Source organism: Phlebotomus papatasi, chromosome 2 (genome assembly GCF_024763615.1).
Source record: "Phlebotomus papatasi isolate M1 chromosome 2, Ppap_2.1, whole genome shotgun sequence".
Classification (NCBI taxonomy): domain Eukaryota; kingdom Metazoa; phylum Arthropoda; class Insecta; order Diptera; family Psychodidae; genus Phlebotomus; species Phlebotomus papatasi.
In genome coordinates this window covers 33,348,542-33,365,962 of record NC_077223.1, presented here as the reverse complement: position 1 = coordinate 33,365,962, position 17,421 = coordinate 33,348,542, and the positions used below count along the sequence as shown (strand labels likewise).

Genomic DNA, 17,421 nt, shown 5'->3' with positions numbered 1-17,421 from the left:
TAGAAGCGATGGTTTTTTTCTTTGGACATTGTAGAACTCAGAAATTGAAAAAAACACACAAAATGAATAAAAAATTTAGGAAAGCAAAAGATGTTGCCGGAATAGGCAACACTATCTCACCGGAGAGACGCTCACAAACTATATACTTTTTTACGCGAAATACAGGATCCAGCTGGGAAATTTCACCAGAAATTTAAAGATTGATTCACTATTAACATAAACAGAAACAATCTTTAATGAAAACTAATCAATTTTCATGAAAAAGACCGAAGGAAACCTTTTGCACTTCACCACAAATCGTAAGACTGCTAGAAACACAATCGATCTGTCACATTTTTTGTAAGACTCTTTCCACACTGAGTATTTTTACAACGCAATTTAAATTCAAATTATACCTAAAATTTAACGGTCTTTGTGTTAATACATCCTAAAATGAATAAATATTTAAAAGCAAAATGAATTCATTGACTATTCGAAGATTACATACATAATTTTAATTAATTTATTTCCATGGCCGAAATTACACTCAAAGTGGCAGAAATTAGAAGCTGGCCGAATTTGGCACACTTCCCCTATTCCTTTGAAAATTTAACTTATTTCAGAATTTGATAAGCAAGTCTTTATAACAAAATTTGTTATTAAACCTTCATACCTTGAAGGCTGTTACAGTTAAATATTCATGGAAGATTTGAATTCGAAAGTAAAGTGATAAGCTCTGTAAAAAGGATTTGCAATATTTGTTTAGATATTTGCTTTCAAAATCTAAATCACTACGTAGATTTGAATATTTCTCGAAATCCAAACGTTCTTATCTTTCCACCTTGAAAAACCGTCGAAAGAATGTTTATATAAATAAATCATTTTCGAAGCAAGCATTAAACACAAAACTGTATTTTTGAGGGTATAAAGAAGAAATAATTTAAAAAAAAATAAGATTAAAATAAAGCCTGGTTTAACAAAGTTATGGAAATCCAATTGAAGTTGAAATATTTGTAAGTTGACAGTATAATTCTTTTTCAGAAAAACATGAATGTTTCGTTATTCTGAATATTGATTACTACCATATTTTCACCAGTTTCAGAACTCTAAAAACGCTACAACAAAACAAGTTTAAAAAATAAAGTAAACAACATTTTGAGTCATAAAACATCAACGAAAAAGTTTTGGATCACATATTCAGATTCAGATAGTGCCATACCCTTAATCAATGCGTTCATTTCCCTTTATACCCAAAAAAAAAAACACACCTTACCTCACCACATAATTTATTGTGACCCTTTAAAATCGATATGCCCTTCGAAACACGCCCCCTGATTTATTGTTTCTTTTTTTCCTCACTGTTTGAACAAATTTTTCGATTTTAACATTTCAAACATAAAATTTATTTACACAGAAACCAAACTCTTCTGGATTTTTTCTTCTCAAGTAGAAGCGTGAAAGCACAAGAGATGGCTCAATTATGAATCATCAGGCATCACGCCAGATTCTACACCGACATTTTTTATCAATTCTTTTGCTTTTCCCGCATATCCAAATTTTGCCACATAAAATTTTTACATCTTTTTCTCTCTGACTCATCATATCAAGACTTTCAAGTATGTACATTTTTATGAGAAAAACCAGAATATATGTAATGCATTTGTTTTCTTTTATTGCAATTGCATAAAATTGCAGCAGGTGTCTTTGAGTATGGAAGAAACGATCGTTTGCTGTTTCAAGAGAAGATACAAAAATTGTTTGAATTGATTGAAATAAATATACAACTCTCCCTTGTGGTATAGATATCATCTGCCGGGGTGTTTCTGGCTATCAAGCACACACTCCCTGTGACAATTAACCCAAAAACGATAGGAGAGAATTTATTGCAAATCAACCCTCATCATCAGACACCAAATCTCCCTTTCCCATTCCTCTCTCAGTCAGTCACATAAACATTCATCAACAATTTAATTTCTGGAGATCTTTTATAGCTCAAACTCTATAGAGAAAGCAATATAATCCTTCGATTTTTCAATATCTCAAAATAACCCCCCAAATAAGCCCAATTTTCTTTTTAATTTTTAAATAATTTTGTGAATATCGTTTTACAAAAAAAAATACGTTGCAATATTTTAAATTTGTTCAACTGCCCTGAGATCTAAAGAAAAAATCAGGGGGGTAGCCAGTGTGATAAAATGGAGAAAATGCGAAGTTACTTGCAATTTTCGAACTCATTTGAAGTATAATTACATAAAAAAGTTTTCTTAGTGCACTGAAAAGGATGAGAACTTTGCCAAAAAGGTCACCGATTTTTAATTTGCATTGAACTAAGATACGTAAAGCCCGTATAAATAATGTTGCTTCTTTTCCACAGTCCTAAGGTTTAATTATTTCAAGCAGTTCATAAAAAAATATCAATTGATTTATCAATTTGAACATTTTTTTTTTAAACAAAGCATTTTTCGAGTAGTGTACTAACGGTCGATTTGAATTTGAATTGAAGTTACTCCTCTGGAAAAAATTGTGAAAGATAGGGGCTTGGGGTATTCTGGAACCCCTCCTCTTAAATCTACCTTTAATAAACAAAACTTTTCTAACATCACATTGCATTAGTTTTTATGTTATCTAAAAATGTATACTCTTCTTTAAAGTAATGCCCTAAACACACTTACGTCTTAAGCCGAGAGATGGCATAATGTAATCAAGTAATGATTAGATTACATTTCTATAAGTTTTTGACTGATGGCCATATCTCGACTAAAGCCGGGAAACGGCTTAGTTAGTGGAAAACTGATGGAAATTTAATCAAATCATTATTTTGATTATAGTTACCGTAAATTCGGGTGACTTAGCACCTATGTTTTCCGTAAACTTTTCTTTAATTTTAGAACTTAAGGATGGTTCAGAGACTATAAGGACACTTCAAGATGGTCTAAAGATAATCCTTAGGTGGTAGAATTAAAGAAAAGCTTACTAAAAATAGGTGGCGAGGTCATCCCCTCAGTGCAGTCACCTTCATTTACGATACGTTTAGCTGTCTCTCGGCTTAAGTCGTAATCTAGGGCATAAGGGAAGTACTGAAGAGATTATCTTATTATCTTTTGCACGATATGTTAATCTAAATAATTTAAATCATCATTCCATCGCTTGACATCAAAATTTAAAAAATGCAAGTACCCCTGTATATTCGAACGAGTAGGGGAAACTGGGGCACCACCAAACAGGGGTACCACCAAACACTGCGATTTTTTAAATAGGTATAAGATTTCAGAGAATGAGTCTTACATGAAATCATAGATACTATAGGGATGCTTGTCCAGAGAAAGAATGATCCACATAGTTCAAGTAGTTTAGAAATAAGAATCTTTTTTCGGAAAATTGTGAGATTTTGATAATTTTAGTCATTTATATATCTACCTGGAAAATAAAACTGAAATAAGTTACATCAAATTTCACTACACCAGTACTTTCCTACATGTTTTGGGATAATATTTATGTATCTACTAAAGAAATTAATGTTCACATTTTTTTTAAAGAATATAAAATCCATCACAAAACAGAGTTTGGGGCACCAACAAACAGGCAAATTTCTCACAATTGCAGATGTCGCGTGCGTAGCTTGAATGGCAAAATTTTTCCTCTTATCTTTCTTACTCTTCATCTCCCTCTTTGTTCGATTTCTGAAATTTATATCCATTTATGGAATTTTCATTCAAGACTCAGGAGAAATATAGTTCAAAGAACCCAATTTTGCCTTAAATGATTCTCAATGATTCTTAAATAATTTTAAACAAGGATTGACGAATGATTTCTCGATTTTATTACAAATAATCAGAAGAGCGAGCAAAATTTGAACTTTAGGTATAATGTTTGCCACGATTTTAGTGGCGCTGCTTTCCATTCAGAAGTCGAATGTTGTCAAAATAATGAAAAATCCATTGAAAAATATGTTCGTTGTGCAGTGCTTTAGTTTTTTGCTATTTTGGTCACTCATTCTAAATTTTGCAGTGCTTTTTGAGAATTATTTGCATTTTCAATACCTTCTTTATAATTAAGAGTGTGGTGAATGTCCAAAATAACTTCAATGGGTGAGAAAAAGAGGTGTTTTTTGGTGCCCCAGAAAGTGTTTATTGGTACCCCGGGTGGTTAGAAAAAAGCGAAAAATGCATGGTGATACAATTTTCCTTTTTACGGAAAATTGAAGTGCTTCACATCATCCTTGTATACATTATTATGCAGCCTATACCTAAGACTATAACATGGGGTAAGCAACATTTTTCTAAAATTAACAGTTTTCTTAGGAAATTCAGTCAAAATCGCATCTTTCAAAAGTGTTTGGTGGTACCCCAGTTTCCCCTAGTATGAATACAGTTCATCTAGAATTATATTTCGTTCATAAAATATTAATACCTTAGGTCAACTCCTTCAAAGGTTTTTCAAGGTCAAACGATGAAAAATCGCTCTGTATTTCTCAACCGATTGGGACACATGGATTATTTTAAATGTCTTAGATTCACGATCATTTCCAACTGATTTTAAAAAAAAATTTCAGCCTATTATTATTAAATCAATTGTCGGGGCAAAAAGCCTCAAAGCCCTTGGTTTGAGCACTCTGCCGAATGTTTTTCACTTTACCATCCCTTATCTTTCATCAAAAATCATATAATTTACCACAGGGGAAGAAATATATTGCAAAAAATTGAACATTTCTAAACTGGATATGGTAAATTTTGTGAATAAGAGATTTATATCAAGAAACATTACAGAGTACATAAAGAATTATCTTGATTTAACATATTAAGATATTTCTTCCAGATTAGAATAAAAATAAATTAGGGGAAGGCTTTCAGGCTTCGCATATACTCTGGCTACGAACACTTTATTTTTTTCCTATTATTCTTTAAGTGAATGTGACCTTAAGGCAATATACTTTATTAGCTAGTCTTAAGTCACACATTTCCTAAAAAATTAGGTTAGATTCAATTAAGGAATAGGGGAAAAATATGAATTGTTCGAAGCCGGAGTGTGTACGAAGTCTGAAAGCGTTCAAAGCATTCCAAAGTTTGCTTAAATCCTGAAAAATATTTTCATAAACCTCTATTTATTTTAACAGCTCGAACTCCAATAGATACACACAGAAAAATGGAAAATTCTTAAACAGAAACGCCCAGGAATTTAATTTCAAATTCCATCCAATGAAATCCAATGCCCTAATTCTAAATCCTTGATCATTTAGTTTTAGTTGCAATTTGCAAATCTGTAGACATTTTTCATGTTCCAGCTAATGCTGAACTTAAGTTCCCGATCTCTTAAATTGAAAGAGCTAGGGATTCTAGCTCATTTCTTTCGCTCATAGCTTCTAAACTTAAACGCCTCAGGGATTCACATTCACGTCCAATTTAAGTTTCCAGGATGTTATATATTCTTAAATTTAGAGTCAAAATTTTTCTGTGTGTAGCAGTTTCCACAATCTTTTTTTAAATGTATTATTCTTCTGGGTTCAGGGACAATTACACTTGAACTCCTTATAGGTTACAGTAAGTTTAAATCAGAAAAATAGGTAGGGGAGACTGGGGCAAAAAGTCACAAAACGGATATTTTATTTTTTTACAAACTACTCGAACGCTTCAGAAATTTCTAATGAGCGCAATTTTATAGGAAATTTACCGCTCTACAACTTTGTGAAAGTCATTTTCCTCTATTTTGTAAGGAAATGCGTTTATCGAGCCAATTTCTAAAAGATAATTTTGTGACTATTCTCAAAAATGCTGGGGCAAATAGTACCAGACATGGAGTATTATCACATTTTAAGTCGATCCATTATGGGCTTCCGTAAATTTGAAAAAATATCTAGAGGACATATTTTCATAGAAAATTTATTCATCTACACCTTTGTAAAACACCGTTTTCTCTATCTCAACGAGAAAAGCGCTTGTCAAGATATTTTAGAATAAAACACAGAAAAGACTGCAAATCGTTTGACCAATGGAAACAACAAGCGGCGAGACATGATAATGACGTTTCAGACATCAGAAATTGCTTCGCTTTTTGTTACTTTTTGCTCTATACCTTTTGTTACTTTTTACCCCAAGTGGCCATTTTTCATAAAAAGATTTCTAGAGAAAAGAACCTTTGTGAAATTCTGAAAAAGATAGAGGATTCATATTCAAAGAATCCATATCATTTAGAAAATATTCAATAGTGGATCAATTTTGGAAAATAAGTAGGTAATAATTGATATCTTCTGTAAGCAAAATATTTCAAAAATAGGGTTAAAAATTTCAATATTTTTTTTATTTTCTAAATTCCTTGTTCTAATTGTAAGAAACTTACGACATTGAAGAAGGTCTATGGAGGCTATCTATAGAAAAATTTTGAACCGCTACAGTTTTCTATCTTGGAAGATGTTGAATTTTGAATTTTTCGATTTGTTACTTTTTACCCCAGTCTCCCCTACTCAGTTTCAAACTTCAGATACGATTCAATTCGTACTGAATTTTGCAAAAATCGTTTAAAATCTCATTTTTATCATATCTTAAATTTCCCTCAGTCAGTATACAGAGCATTCAGCAAAAATCTTGACTTTCCTTCTAAATTTTATCATTATATTCTCATGGGGAAGAAAAGCCATCGACAATGTGGATAAGTTGTAAAATGGCCATTTTATAGCATTTTCCTCCTCTCTCTCTCTTCATCTATCCCTCCCCATCCACCCAAAAACCTCCCATTCAGACACACATTCACATCACCCACAATTATCTGACACGTGTTATTTCAAGCCAAAACACTCCATGTATATAAACATAGTGAAAGCCCACATAGAAATTAATGCAATTCAACTGGATTTTATTTCAAACTCAGAAAGAAAATATCGATGATTCCATTCCATATTATTCAATTGCAAAATAACATTTGAGAAGAATCATTTGAAATTGGAAAATTTGTATGCTACGTAAGGGAAGTGTACCAGCGATCGGCAGTGTTCCTCGGATCGTCAGGTTAATACCACATTGTTGCTCCAAATTAAATGATTTTTTAAAAATTATTAGCTACTTTTTACCATTTAACTCTTACAAGAATACAGTGCATTAACTTAAATTTAATTTATAAAACCAATTTTCCCTGAGACACTTGATTAAATTTCTGACGATCCGAGGTACAGAGTGCAAGTTTGCAATTACACATATTTTTTATTAATTTAATGTAAAAATTTAAAATTCAAAAACACAGATATAGTTAAAGGGCTCACTAATGTATCAATTAGCAAACATAAAAATACCAAATAATGTTTTGTGGATTATATTTTTAACTAAATATCAAGCATGTCTCTTAACATTCAGATCCGGGGTACTCTTCCCTTATAGAATTTTTTTTTATATTGAAATGTTAAATATTTCGCTATGTATATAACTACACGGAAAAAACACTATTTTTTTTTAATTTATACAAATCTTTGTAAATCGCCCTTGCGAATTTTCTATTAACGAACTTTATCGCCAATTTCTTGTAGTCTACTGAAGTCAGGTAATATAATAATAAATTTAAACTTGAATTTTAATTATGGGATTGAAATAAAGCATAAAAGTGCAATACGAAAAGAAGTATTAAAAATAAATACAAACATTCGCTAACAATTGTTAACAAATTGAATCAAATTGAAATTGAAATGAATGAGCTTCATCCAGAATCAATTTTACCTTAAAATCTGAGGAATTCCGAGAGCCTATACTTTTCAAATTTAACAACAATCAGCTTTAATAAAAATGAAAAAGTAAAATGTTTTCATGATTTAGGGACTCGGGTTTTGTAGAAAATATTGGTACATATTTCATTTTAGTCGATACGCACTTTGGATTATTATAACAAATGGCAAAAATATTTTGATTTTTTTAACGAAACACTAAGGAAGATTTTCCAAGACTCATCGACGCGTAGAACAATAAGGTGCAGTAAACAATATTAAAAATGACTTAATCACAGCGAACAGACTGGTATTTTTTGCATGGTCATTGCTTTTTTACAAGTGCAAAAATATATTCAAAAAAATTGCGGCACCAAACCAATTTTTGCATCAATTTGATGTTTTTTCCGTTCTCTGGGACAATATTCTTGAAAAAGAAAATGATTTATTAGTAAAATTTGCCAAATCTAAACACCTCGAATGAAGAGCAAAAAGCAATTGACCGGTTAATTGCTTTTTGCTCTTTGCTCAAGGTACAATCAGGAAATTTTACTAATATATCATTCTCTTTTTTAAAGAATATTGTCTCATAAAGCGTAAAAAATATCAAATTAGTGCAAAAATTGATTTGATGCAACAATTTTTTGATTATTTTTTCCATGTGTAAAAAAAGCAATGAAGGCGTAAAAAAGCAATGACCATGTAGAAAAGCCTAGTCTGTTCGATGTGAATATGACATTTTACAAACGTTTCTAAAAACAACAAACAATTAGGAAACTGATACTTGGTTGAAAGACTAAAGAAAAAAAGTATTTCGGTAAAATTGTTTGTAAATTTTTGTAAATTCCTACTGGGGACTTACGAAATGCTCGAAAATCATTAAACTCATTAAAAACTTCGTAAAAGATTGTATTTATTTTACAAGTATCTTTCGAAACATAAGCGAACATTTGTATGTAAAATTTTATCATTTGTTCATAACGTTTTACCAGACAAACAAAAATTTACAAACAAATGTTTGTAAAAGAACAAAAAATGCTCATAAAGTGATCATGTTACGAACAATTTTTGTGAAATACAAACTTTTGCGAACTTTTTAAGGGGTTACATGGGTCTCTCAGTTCAAAAAAATAATTTTTTATTTTATAGTATAACATTTGAAAAATGTTTTCTGAAAATTTCAAGTCAATCGGAGTAAAACTCTCGGAGGTAGAGCAGTTTAGGTTATGCATTCCGCCCGCGCGCGCATATTGTTTTAAAACTTTAAAGGCGTTTTTCTCAAAACACCATTTTACAATGCATTAGTCAAGATTACTCAGATTCTACTGAACCGATCTTTCTGAAATCTTGCATACTTGTTTTGAGAAGTAATATCTACTGTTTCAACGAAGGATTTGCACTTCCTTTAATCAAAACCATCTTTTCAACACAAAATGTGTTGAAAAAAGGGTAAAATTGATACTTCTTTACAAAAACTTTTGCTAAAAACCCGAAAAATTTGAAAAATCCTTTGTTCATCCAGGGGTCCAACTAATCCTCTAACAGAGTATATTTGGTTTTTTGATTTTAGATGAACCTACTGGGAGAAATCCTGTCTACCTCAAAGTCTGTTTTTTTCAGGAATAGTTCCGAAAACCAGCTACCAACGATCGAATTTTCAAAATTTTTCAATTTTTTTTTTAATTTTGTTCTAAAGTGACCCTTTCATATCCCAAAAGTTGGAATTTCTAAAATAATTTCGACACAATAAATTATTAACAGAAAAAAGACTATTTTTGGTCTGAGAGACCCACGTAACTCCTTAATGGGTTTACAACTTACGAACATTTCGTAAAGCCCCAGAAGACATTCACAAACATTTGCGAACTATTATGAAATTTTTTTTCTGTGTACTTACACTGAGAAAAAAAAGAGGGTGCGATTAACTTTTTTTCGTCATAACTTTAACACTTTTTGGGTGTAAAAATATATGAACATTTTTAGTGTTAATTTTACACCTTTTAAGGGTAAAATTAACAAGAAAGAAGGGTAACTTTAACCCATATTACACCTAAAAAGGGTAATATTTACACCGTTTTCGGATCAATACTGCAGGGTAAAATTAACGTTTCCGAAATGTTATTTTAACTTTCTCGGATTTCTCTTAGTGTCACTGAGAAAAAAAAGAGGGTGCGATTAACTTTTTTTTCCTCATAACTTTAACACTTTTTAGGTGTAAAAATATCTCAACATTTTTTTAATGTTAATTTTACACCTTTTTAAGGGTAAAATTAACATGAAAAAGATGAACTTTAACCCCCAATACACCTAAAAAGGGTGATATTTACACCGATTTTGGATCAATACTGCAGGGTAAAATTAACATTTCCGGAATGTCATTTTAACTTTTTCGGATTTCTCTCAGTGTAGATGTAGAGCTCTAAAATTAAATTATTATTTTAGATGGGCTTATAATAGTATGAAATGAAGCCGTCGATATAATGTTTGGTTCACATGAGAGATTTTTATTTTAGCTGACAAATTAACTTTTGAACGAACAAGAAAAACGAAACTCTAAGGAAGAAAAAATGGGACAAAATTTTTCAAGAGAATTATAACAGCTCCCAAATCTAATAAAACTTCTTATCTATTGCTCTGCTTTTCCTTATTTTCTCATTCGCACTAAAAACATTCCACAGACACATTAATGACCAAATCACAGTCTTGTTCTATCTCTCAATGAATTTCCCATCTCCACCCTCTTTCTTTTGCTTTTCAATGTACAGACCATGTAGATCAATATATTGCTTGTGAAGGAAACGAATGAAGTATTCCGGTCTGGAGGAGAGGAAGACGTTCAGTTCACACATTGATGAATAGTAAAAGTTTGTAATTAAAAATTATCCATTTGAAAATTACACAGAAAAAAAAACCTTTACAAGTGTGTGCAATAAAGAAATTTAATGATATAGAGAAAGAGTAGGAGTAAGTAAGAAAAAAAACACCATAAGTCACACACTAGTACATGTTTGGAAGGGAAGAAAAAGCACATAAGATCTTTTTTTTCTTGCCTTCACTTCTTGTAATGTAAATAAACATGAATATGTTGAGGAGGCTCTATGTGAAGGAGGAATAAGAAGAAAAAAATAACGATTTTTATCTCTAAACAATGCTACATAATGTTAAGGCAGAATGAGATAGAAAATTCGATGTAAGAGAGAAAGAAATTAAATGCAAAAGAATAAACATTAAACATCCTGAATAGAAATGATAGAAATAATTTTAATTTCTTTCTCCCTTATTTTATTCATCTTTTTTTTCTCTTCATCGCAATAATATTACTGAAAATTTCTAGCATTACCATTTTCTCACTTCCACAGTCAGAGATTCTAAAAATTATCAAATTAATTTTTTTTTCTCACATGCTAATTTCACAAAATATTTTCACTTTTGCGTATTTTCATCAGCTGCAAGAGGACAAAACGTGTAAAAAAGACACTGACATCATTACCAAGGAGGTGACATCAACGTCGAAACACGAAAAAGACTCTTCTGGCCAAAAGGGGTTTCTCAGTCAAAAAAAAAGAATAAATTAGAGTACGATTACTACAAATCTGTTAAGATATTAAATTGTAGTTCCAGTAATACAAAATACCAGAATAATCGCATATTTAGTTTCATTAAACATAAACCACTCTGTTTAGTGATTGTGTAAAAGGATAAACAGAAATATTTAGATAAGTTTATTGTTTACAAAAAGATAATGACGTGAAGTAGCACATTTTCCAGATAAGAATTGTATTGATTTTGAAATTTAAATGTGTAAAGTTGTTCTTTCACTCGCAAAATTATAATATTCAGAGACAAAACTAAAGTACAAAGTATATAATGCCTTTTCCTTTAAGTATTTGTATAATTTGTTTTCATTACAGAAATATAAATATACACTAAAATCAGCTAAAAGTCAATAAACTCAAGAAAAAAAGTCCTTCAAGAAACAAGAGGTTACGTTTACTGATAACTTTAAAGTATCATAATCTAAAGGATAGATTTGGTATTGAAAGAAAAAATAAAATTTTTCTGTTAAGATGCAGTTTAGAATTTCAAAACTATAAATTTTCGACGTAAGCTCCATTGAATAATCTACATCAGAAAGAAACTCAAATATTGCGATAGGTTAAGGACCAGTAAATTGTAGGGAGAAGTAGGGTACATTTGAATTGGATCACCTTTGAAATTGGGCTTTTTCCTCCTACTTTAAAATGGAACTGAACTTTACTATGATATTTTAGCTCCACAAAACAATAGAATAAATTTTTCTCTGACTAAGTTTAAATTCTCGAAGCTTCTCAACTTAAGAAGTGAAGAAGAATACTGTGTATGTGAAAAATCGCGCAAAGATCGATAATTTTGAATAGTAAAAGAAACAGTTAGGAAAAATGGGGTACCTTTGCATTAAGGCTGCTCGTGGTATCACACTGGAGAATTTCACATTAAAATTTTAATGTAATTCACATTAATTTTTGCTGATATGTGTCCTAATGTGCAATTTTCGTCAAGAGCTTTTAGAAATCGGTTCATTTAGTAATAAGAAAGTGGACTCGAGTCACAAAAATTGGTTTAAATAGATTAAAATAGCATAAATACGATTGATAATTAATGAGCAAATTAATGAGAAGTGAGCGAATTTATGAGCAAAATTTGCTCATTAAATTTTCATCAGGTACTATTCTACTGCAGTCATTCGAGTAGTTACTGCGCCACAATTTTCTCACCAATTTATTCGTGAATAAATTGTGATAAAAAAATAGTGCTAAATATCTACTATTCATCGCGCACGAGATGGAGAAAGGACAAAAGACCTTGAAAAAGATCGGTGAAGAGTAAGAAAAAAGCTGAACAAAAATGTGTTCGATCGACATTTTATATTCCTAAACTTAACTCTTTCGTCTCTTTTGGGACTGTAGTACCCAAAGAAGCATATGCATTTTCTATGAAAAACAATGTTTTTTTATTATTCAGAACTGATAAAAATCCTATTCTTGTAGATGATTACAAACTATACGAATGTCCAAATGTAAGATATTTTTTGTAGGACCTCAATTAATTCCTGAGCTTAGATATTTTTGATTAAAAATTGTGAAATTGGCTTGCAGCATATGCTGCGGTCCGGAAAGAGTTAAACTTCTAGGATTTCGTTAGGACCACATGAAGGTCGCGTTAGGAGCCAATCTCTCGCCCACATCCTCTTTCTCCTCGCTTAGCGGATCCTTTTGCACGACATAAAAGTGGCGTATAGGAGGAAAACTTCCTCTTCTTCACTAAAATCGCACATTTTCGCTTAAACGACTGAAATGCTTCAAAAACAAAAACACTTATCTGACAACCCGTGTGCCATCGTGACATTGGGCAATTCTAGCAATGTGTCCTGACTAAATCAGCGATTTAGAGTGGTTCTAGAAATTTTAATGAGCAATATTTCACTTTAACTTTAATGTGAAATTTTCTAGTGTGATAACTCCGTAGGCTTTTGCTCCTCTTTGTTTCATTATTAATGAAACTAGATTTTATCACTGCTGTGACTGCTACAATTCAAAGATTCCCCATTTCCCCCTACACAAATTTGAGTAATTTAACGAAGAATATACAATAAGTTACCGGTAAAAATGTAATATTTTCGAACATTTTGAGTACATTACTGACAGAAAATATTTATATTGCCAAATATCACGAATTATTCCCTGACTATTTTTACAGTGAGGAAACGTTGGACAAAATAACCTCCCAAAAACACCTAAGAAATATTTTTTGCGAATTTTCCCGTGACTTTTGACACATTTTACCCCGAGTGGTAATGTTTTGATAAGAAGAAGTCTACGAGAAAAATGCTTCTAAAAACTCGTTAAAAAAAACAAAAAAAAAACGTTTTCTTCGGATCCAAATAATTGCGATCTAAACGAAAACATTCAATAATACCAAAATTATTGATAAAAGTTGTCAAAAATTATATAATATATCCTAAGAGAATATTGTAAAAATGTGTCTTAAAATTTTAATATTTCTCGATCTTTTATCGATTTGTAAATTTTAGGAAGTTGATGAAGACTATCTATAGCAGTCTTCAAGCTATACAAATCTTAATCTTAACCTTAAATCCACCTAGTGGGGTGAACCTATTTTAATTTTCCCGAGTGTAGGGTTACGTGTGGTATTTCTGGACAAGGTGCTTTACGAGACATACAATATTGGTATTTTGGGACACATCGAAAATCCTATAAATATTTGTTTTCTAATTATTTTTTAGTTCTATATGAAATATTAAGCTTTATACATATCAGATAAACATAAAACTTCTGGAATTTTATTTAATTTAAAGTGTGAAATAGAGTAAAGTGGTACAAGTTGGACAGGGTACAATTTGGACTGGGCTTTTTGTCTTGATAAATTTAGTACTTCATTTTTATTTGTATAATTTTTAATGCTTTAGTTTTATAATTTGATTCCTTGTGCTTAAAAACAAATTTTGTACTGTATTTATGAAGAAAAGAAGCCATGCCCAACTTGTACCGGCGAATTGTCCAACTTGTAACACTAATTCCAAATTATATCACTTTACCCTACGCGTGAATTTTGAGTGTCACATTTCACTTATTACAAAACATTCAGTGTGGTCAACTTTGCAGATGTCAACACAAACAGTGCTGAGTTTTTTTTCGATTTAAGTCACTTTAAAAAAGAAATTTATACAAAATTTTTATGAAAGATTAAAGTCTAGAACTTCTACTTAAAGATAAATAATCAGGCTCGGTGAAATTTATTTGCATAATAGCGACTTTTGTCTGTCTTTATATTTTTTGCTATTTTGTATAAAAAAAAATTATGCATTTTTCAACATTTTTCGATAAGAATCTTATTCTCGATAGCATAAGGAACATAAATATTTATATCAACAAAGAAAAAAATTATTTGAGAAGTCGTTAAGCTGTTTGAAACTTGAAAGTTCTAAAAGTGTCCCGAAATACCACACATTACCCTATAAGGAATGTGAAAGTTTTACCAAATCGGCAATCAATGAGATCTTTTTACTTTTTTTTTCAAAAGGACATTTTTCATCTTTTATCAAATTGGAAAAAAAATCACTTTGTTAAACATTTAACAAAATTTAGTTGGTTAATTTACAAGCTTTTTTTCTACTACTGCTATTTCACAGTTTTTCTCAATGCTTTACTGTTCTCAAGTGTTTCTGCATTATCGACTTTTCTCTGTCTTGGTTTCTGTCTCGACTGTTTTCCCTGGTTCTCGTCGTATTCTAAAACTATTAAACAGTTGTGACAGGAACCAACACAAAAAATCGATTATGTAGAAACACTTGAGTGCAATTACGTGCTAAAAATAAACCTTTTCAGTTTTCATTGGAATAACACCATAATTCTAGAATTTTCTTTGAGATTTTCGATCACTGCGGATTATCAATAAAAGTGTCTTTTCACTTTTCATAACTTTTTTTTTGTTCAACTGATCCAAAGACGTTGGAACTGAGAAACCCCTTGAGACAGACATAAAGTGAAGCGTCCCATTGCGAAATTAAATGATCTTTTCATCCCTGACTGAGGGGAGTGAGACAGGAAGCAAAAAGAGCACTTTGGTCTGCCCTCAGGGGATTGAACCAAGTGCACAAAAACCACATAATCAAAAGTGCTCAACATAATCAAGCTGAAGATGCACATTCTGCAGAATTTTTTGGGATGGCACTCACCTTTCCTGTGGCGGTGTCGAAAGGTTATCCATCTGCTTGAATTTCCACAGTGATTCTCTGAGAAATCAGGCTAAATAATCCATTTAGTACAAATTGCCATTACTCGAACATCCACTGCTACTAATCATTATTCCTTGCACAGTGGAATTTTTTGTGGATTTCTCAATTAATTATTGCAAACACTTTTTTTGGATGAATCACAATGCACAATCACTTGGAATTAAAATATTGCTTCTTATTCACTGTTTTATTAGCACAATATCAAAGATGATGGAGGTTCTTTTTTCGTTGTCTGGTGGATTCTACACCGGAAACACTGGGAACTTCACTGTGTGCCCCCTTTTTCCCAATTCCACAGAATTTTACACGGAAAAATAAAAAGAGGCTGACACGTTGTGCGTTGGTGTGTGTGTTTGGAAACACAGCAAAAAAAGGCACTCCAATTCACAAGAAAGTCTCTTCACGAACTGGTAGACTCCTCTAGTGGATGCTTGGCTTGTTTTTTGTTGGTATTCTTCTTTTGCCACAACACCCCGTTCCAGAGAACTCCCCAAATGCCTTTCCCCAAGTGAACTTTTCCCGTCAGTCTTAGCGTCCAATGGCAGAAAATCTACTTGCTAATTGCACAAGAGTGGAATTAGCAGCAGCCAGAAGGCTGGAGCCAACACACAGGGAAAAGAGAATAGTGCTGGAGCATACAACTTTTTCACTTGGCGATGCGACAAAAGTCTACACACACTGAAGAGAAAACTTGGTGTGAGAGTTTAGGAAGGCAATGGAGGAAAAAGTCTTCACAAATTTCGCGATAAATACTCGCTAGTCAGTCTATTTGTCTCTCCAGACACACGATAAAACATATATGGACACCGAATGTAGATAATTTGGGTAAATAAGAGCACTTTTTGCATGATTTCTAGATGTAAAAACTTTTCACAAAAACACTCCGCACCCTCCGTTTTCTTTCCTCCATCTGACGTTTGCAGCGACGACTGCGCACGCAGCGACAATTTTCCCGATGACTTTATTTTCTCATTCAGTGCCATCTGTTTGAAAAGCTGGCAAACCAAAATTCAAATAAATCAACGACATCAACATACTTTTTTTGTACAAACGACGACACACATTTTTTTCTCTTTTCGCCATTAAAAATAAATAAAAATTATTAAACTTTATTAAATTAATTAATTATGGAGACCGCACAGAGCGCAGGGGTTCCCAACTTTCCATGGGGAGCGACAGGGGTTGCCAACCTTTCTATGGAGGGCGACAGGGGTTGTCAAACCAAGGGGGAGATATTTGGGTGAAAATGTGTACACCACTTCCAGGCACTTCCACGATAGTCCTTCGCACTTCCAAAATTTCGCAATACTCTCGAAAATGTGGCAATACTTCCAGCACTTCTTGCACTTCATACACTTCTCATCTTAAAAATCAGTCATTTATTTAATCTGATGAACAATCTAATTAGGAAAACTTTTCAAAATATCTCAAGAAATTAATTTTTACACAATATTTTTACATTTTTTCTTATATTTTGATTTTCTAGCGCCAGATGAAAGAGTATCAACATATTTTGAATTTTCCTAAGAGACGAGTGAAGTTACTTTTGGAAAATAAAGTCTCTAAAAAATACGTAATTTCGTTTGTAATTATTGAAACTGGGCTGTAAAGTCTTCAAAGAGTCTAAAAGTCCTAAAAGTAGTAGTGCAACGTGCAACAAATAATTCAGCACTTCACATGTATCTTAACTTTTTATTAAGCTTGATTTTCTCTTTGGTTTCAAAATCCTTTAAAATTAAAAGAAACAGTTTTTGATGGTTTACTAATCAATTTTTGCAATAAACTTGGCTATTTTCTCTGGATCTTTTTCATTATTGTTGTATTAGATCAATTTCTCATCACCTGTCGACAATCGATCCAGAAAAGGTTTTTCATCGCAATATAACCGTGGTATCACACTAGAGAATTTCACATGAAAATTTTCATGTGATTCACATCAATTGTTGCTGATATATGCCCTATTGTG

General features: G+C 31.8%; 1 protein-coding gene across 6 annotated transcripts in view; it reads right to left on the bottom strand.

Annotated features, from left to right (window-relative positions):
- Positions 1-16,371, bottom strand: part of LOC129803551 (rho guanine nucleotide exchange factor 12) — a 193,722-nt gene extending 177,351 nt beyond the window's left edge. For all 6 annotated transcript variants that reach the window (XM_055850193.1, XM_055850195.1, XM_055850194.1 and 3 more), the window contains exon 1: positions 15,396-16,371. In XM_055850193.1, the coding sequence (XP_055706168.1) occupies positions 15,396-15,427 (32 nt within the window). In that variant the 5' untranslated portion in view covers positions 15,428-16,371. The remainder of the gene's footprint in view (positions 1-15,395) is intronic.
- Between the last annotated feature and the right edge of the window lie 1,050 nt (positions 16,372-17,421).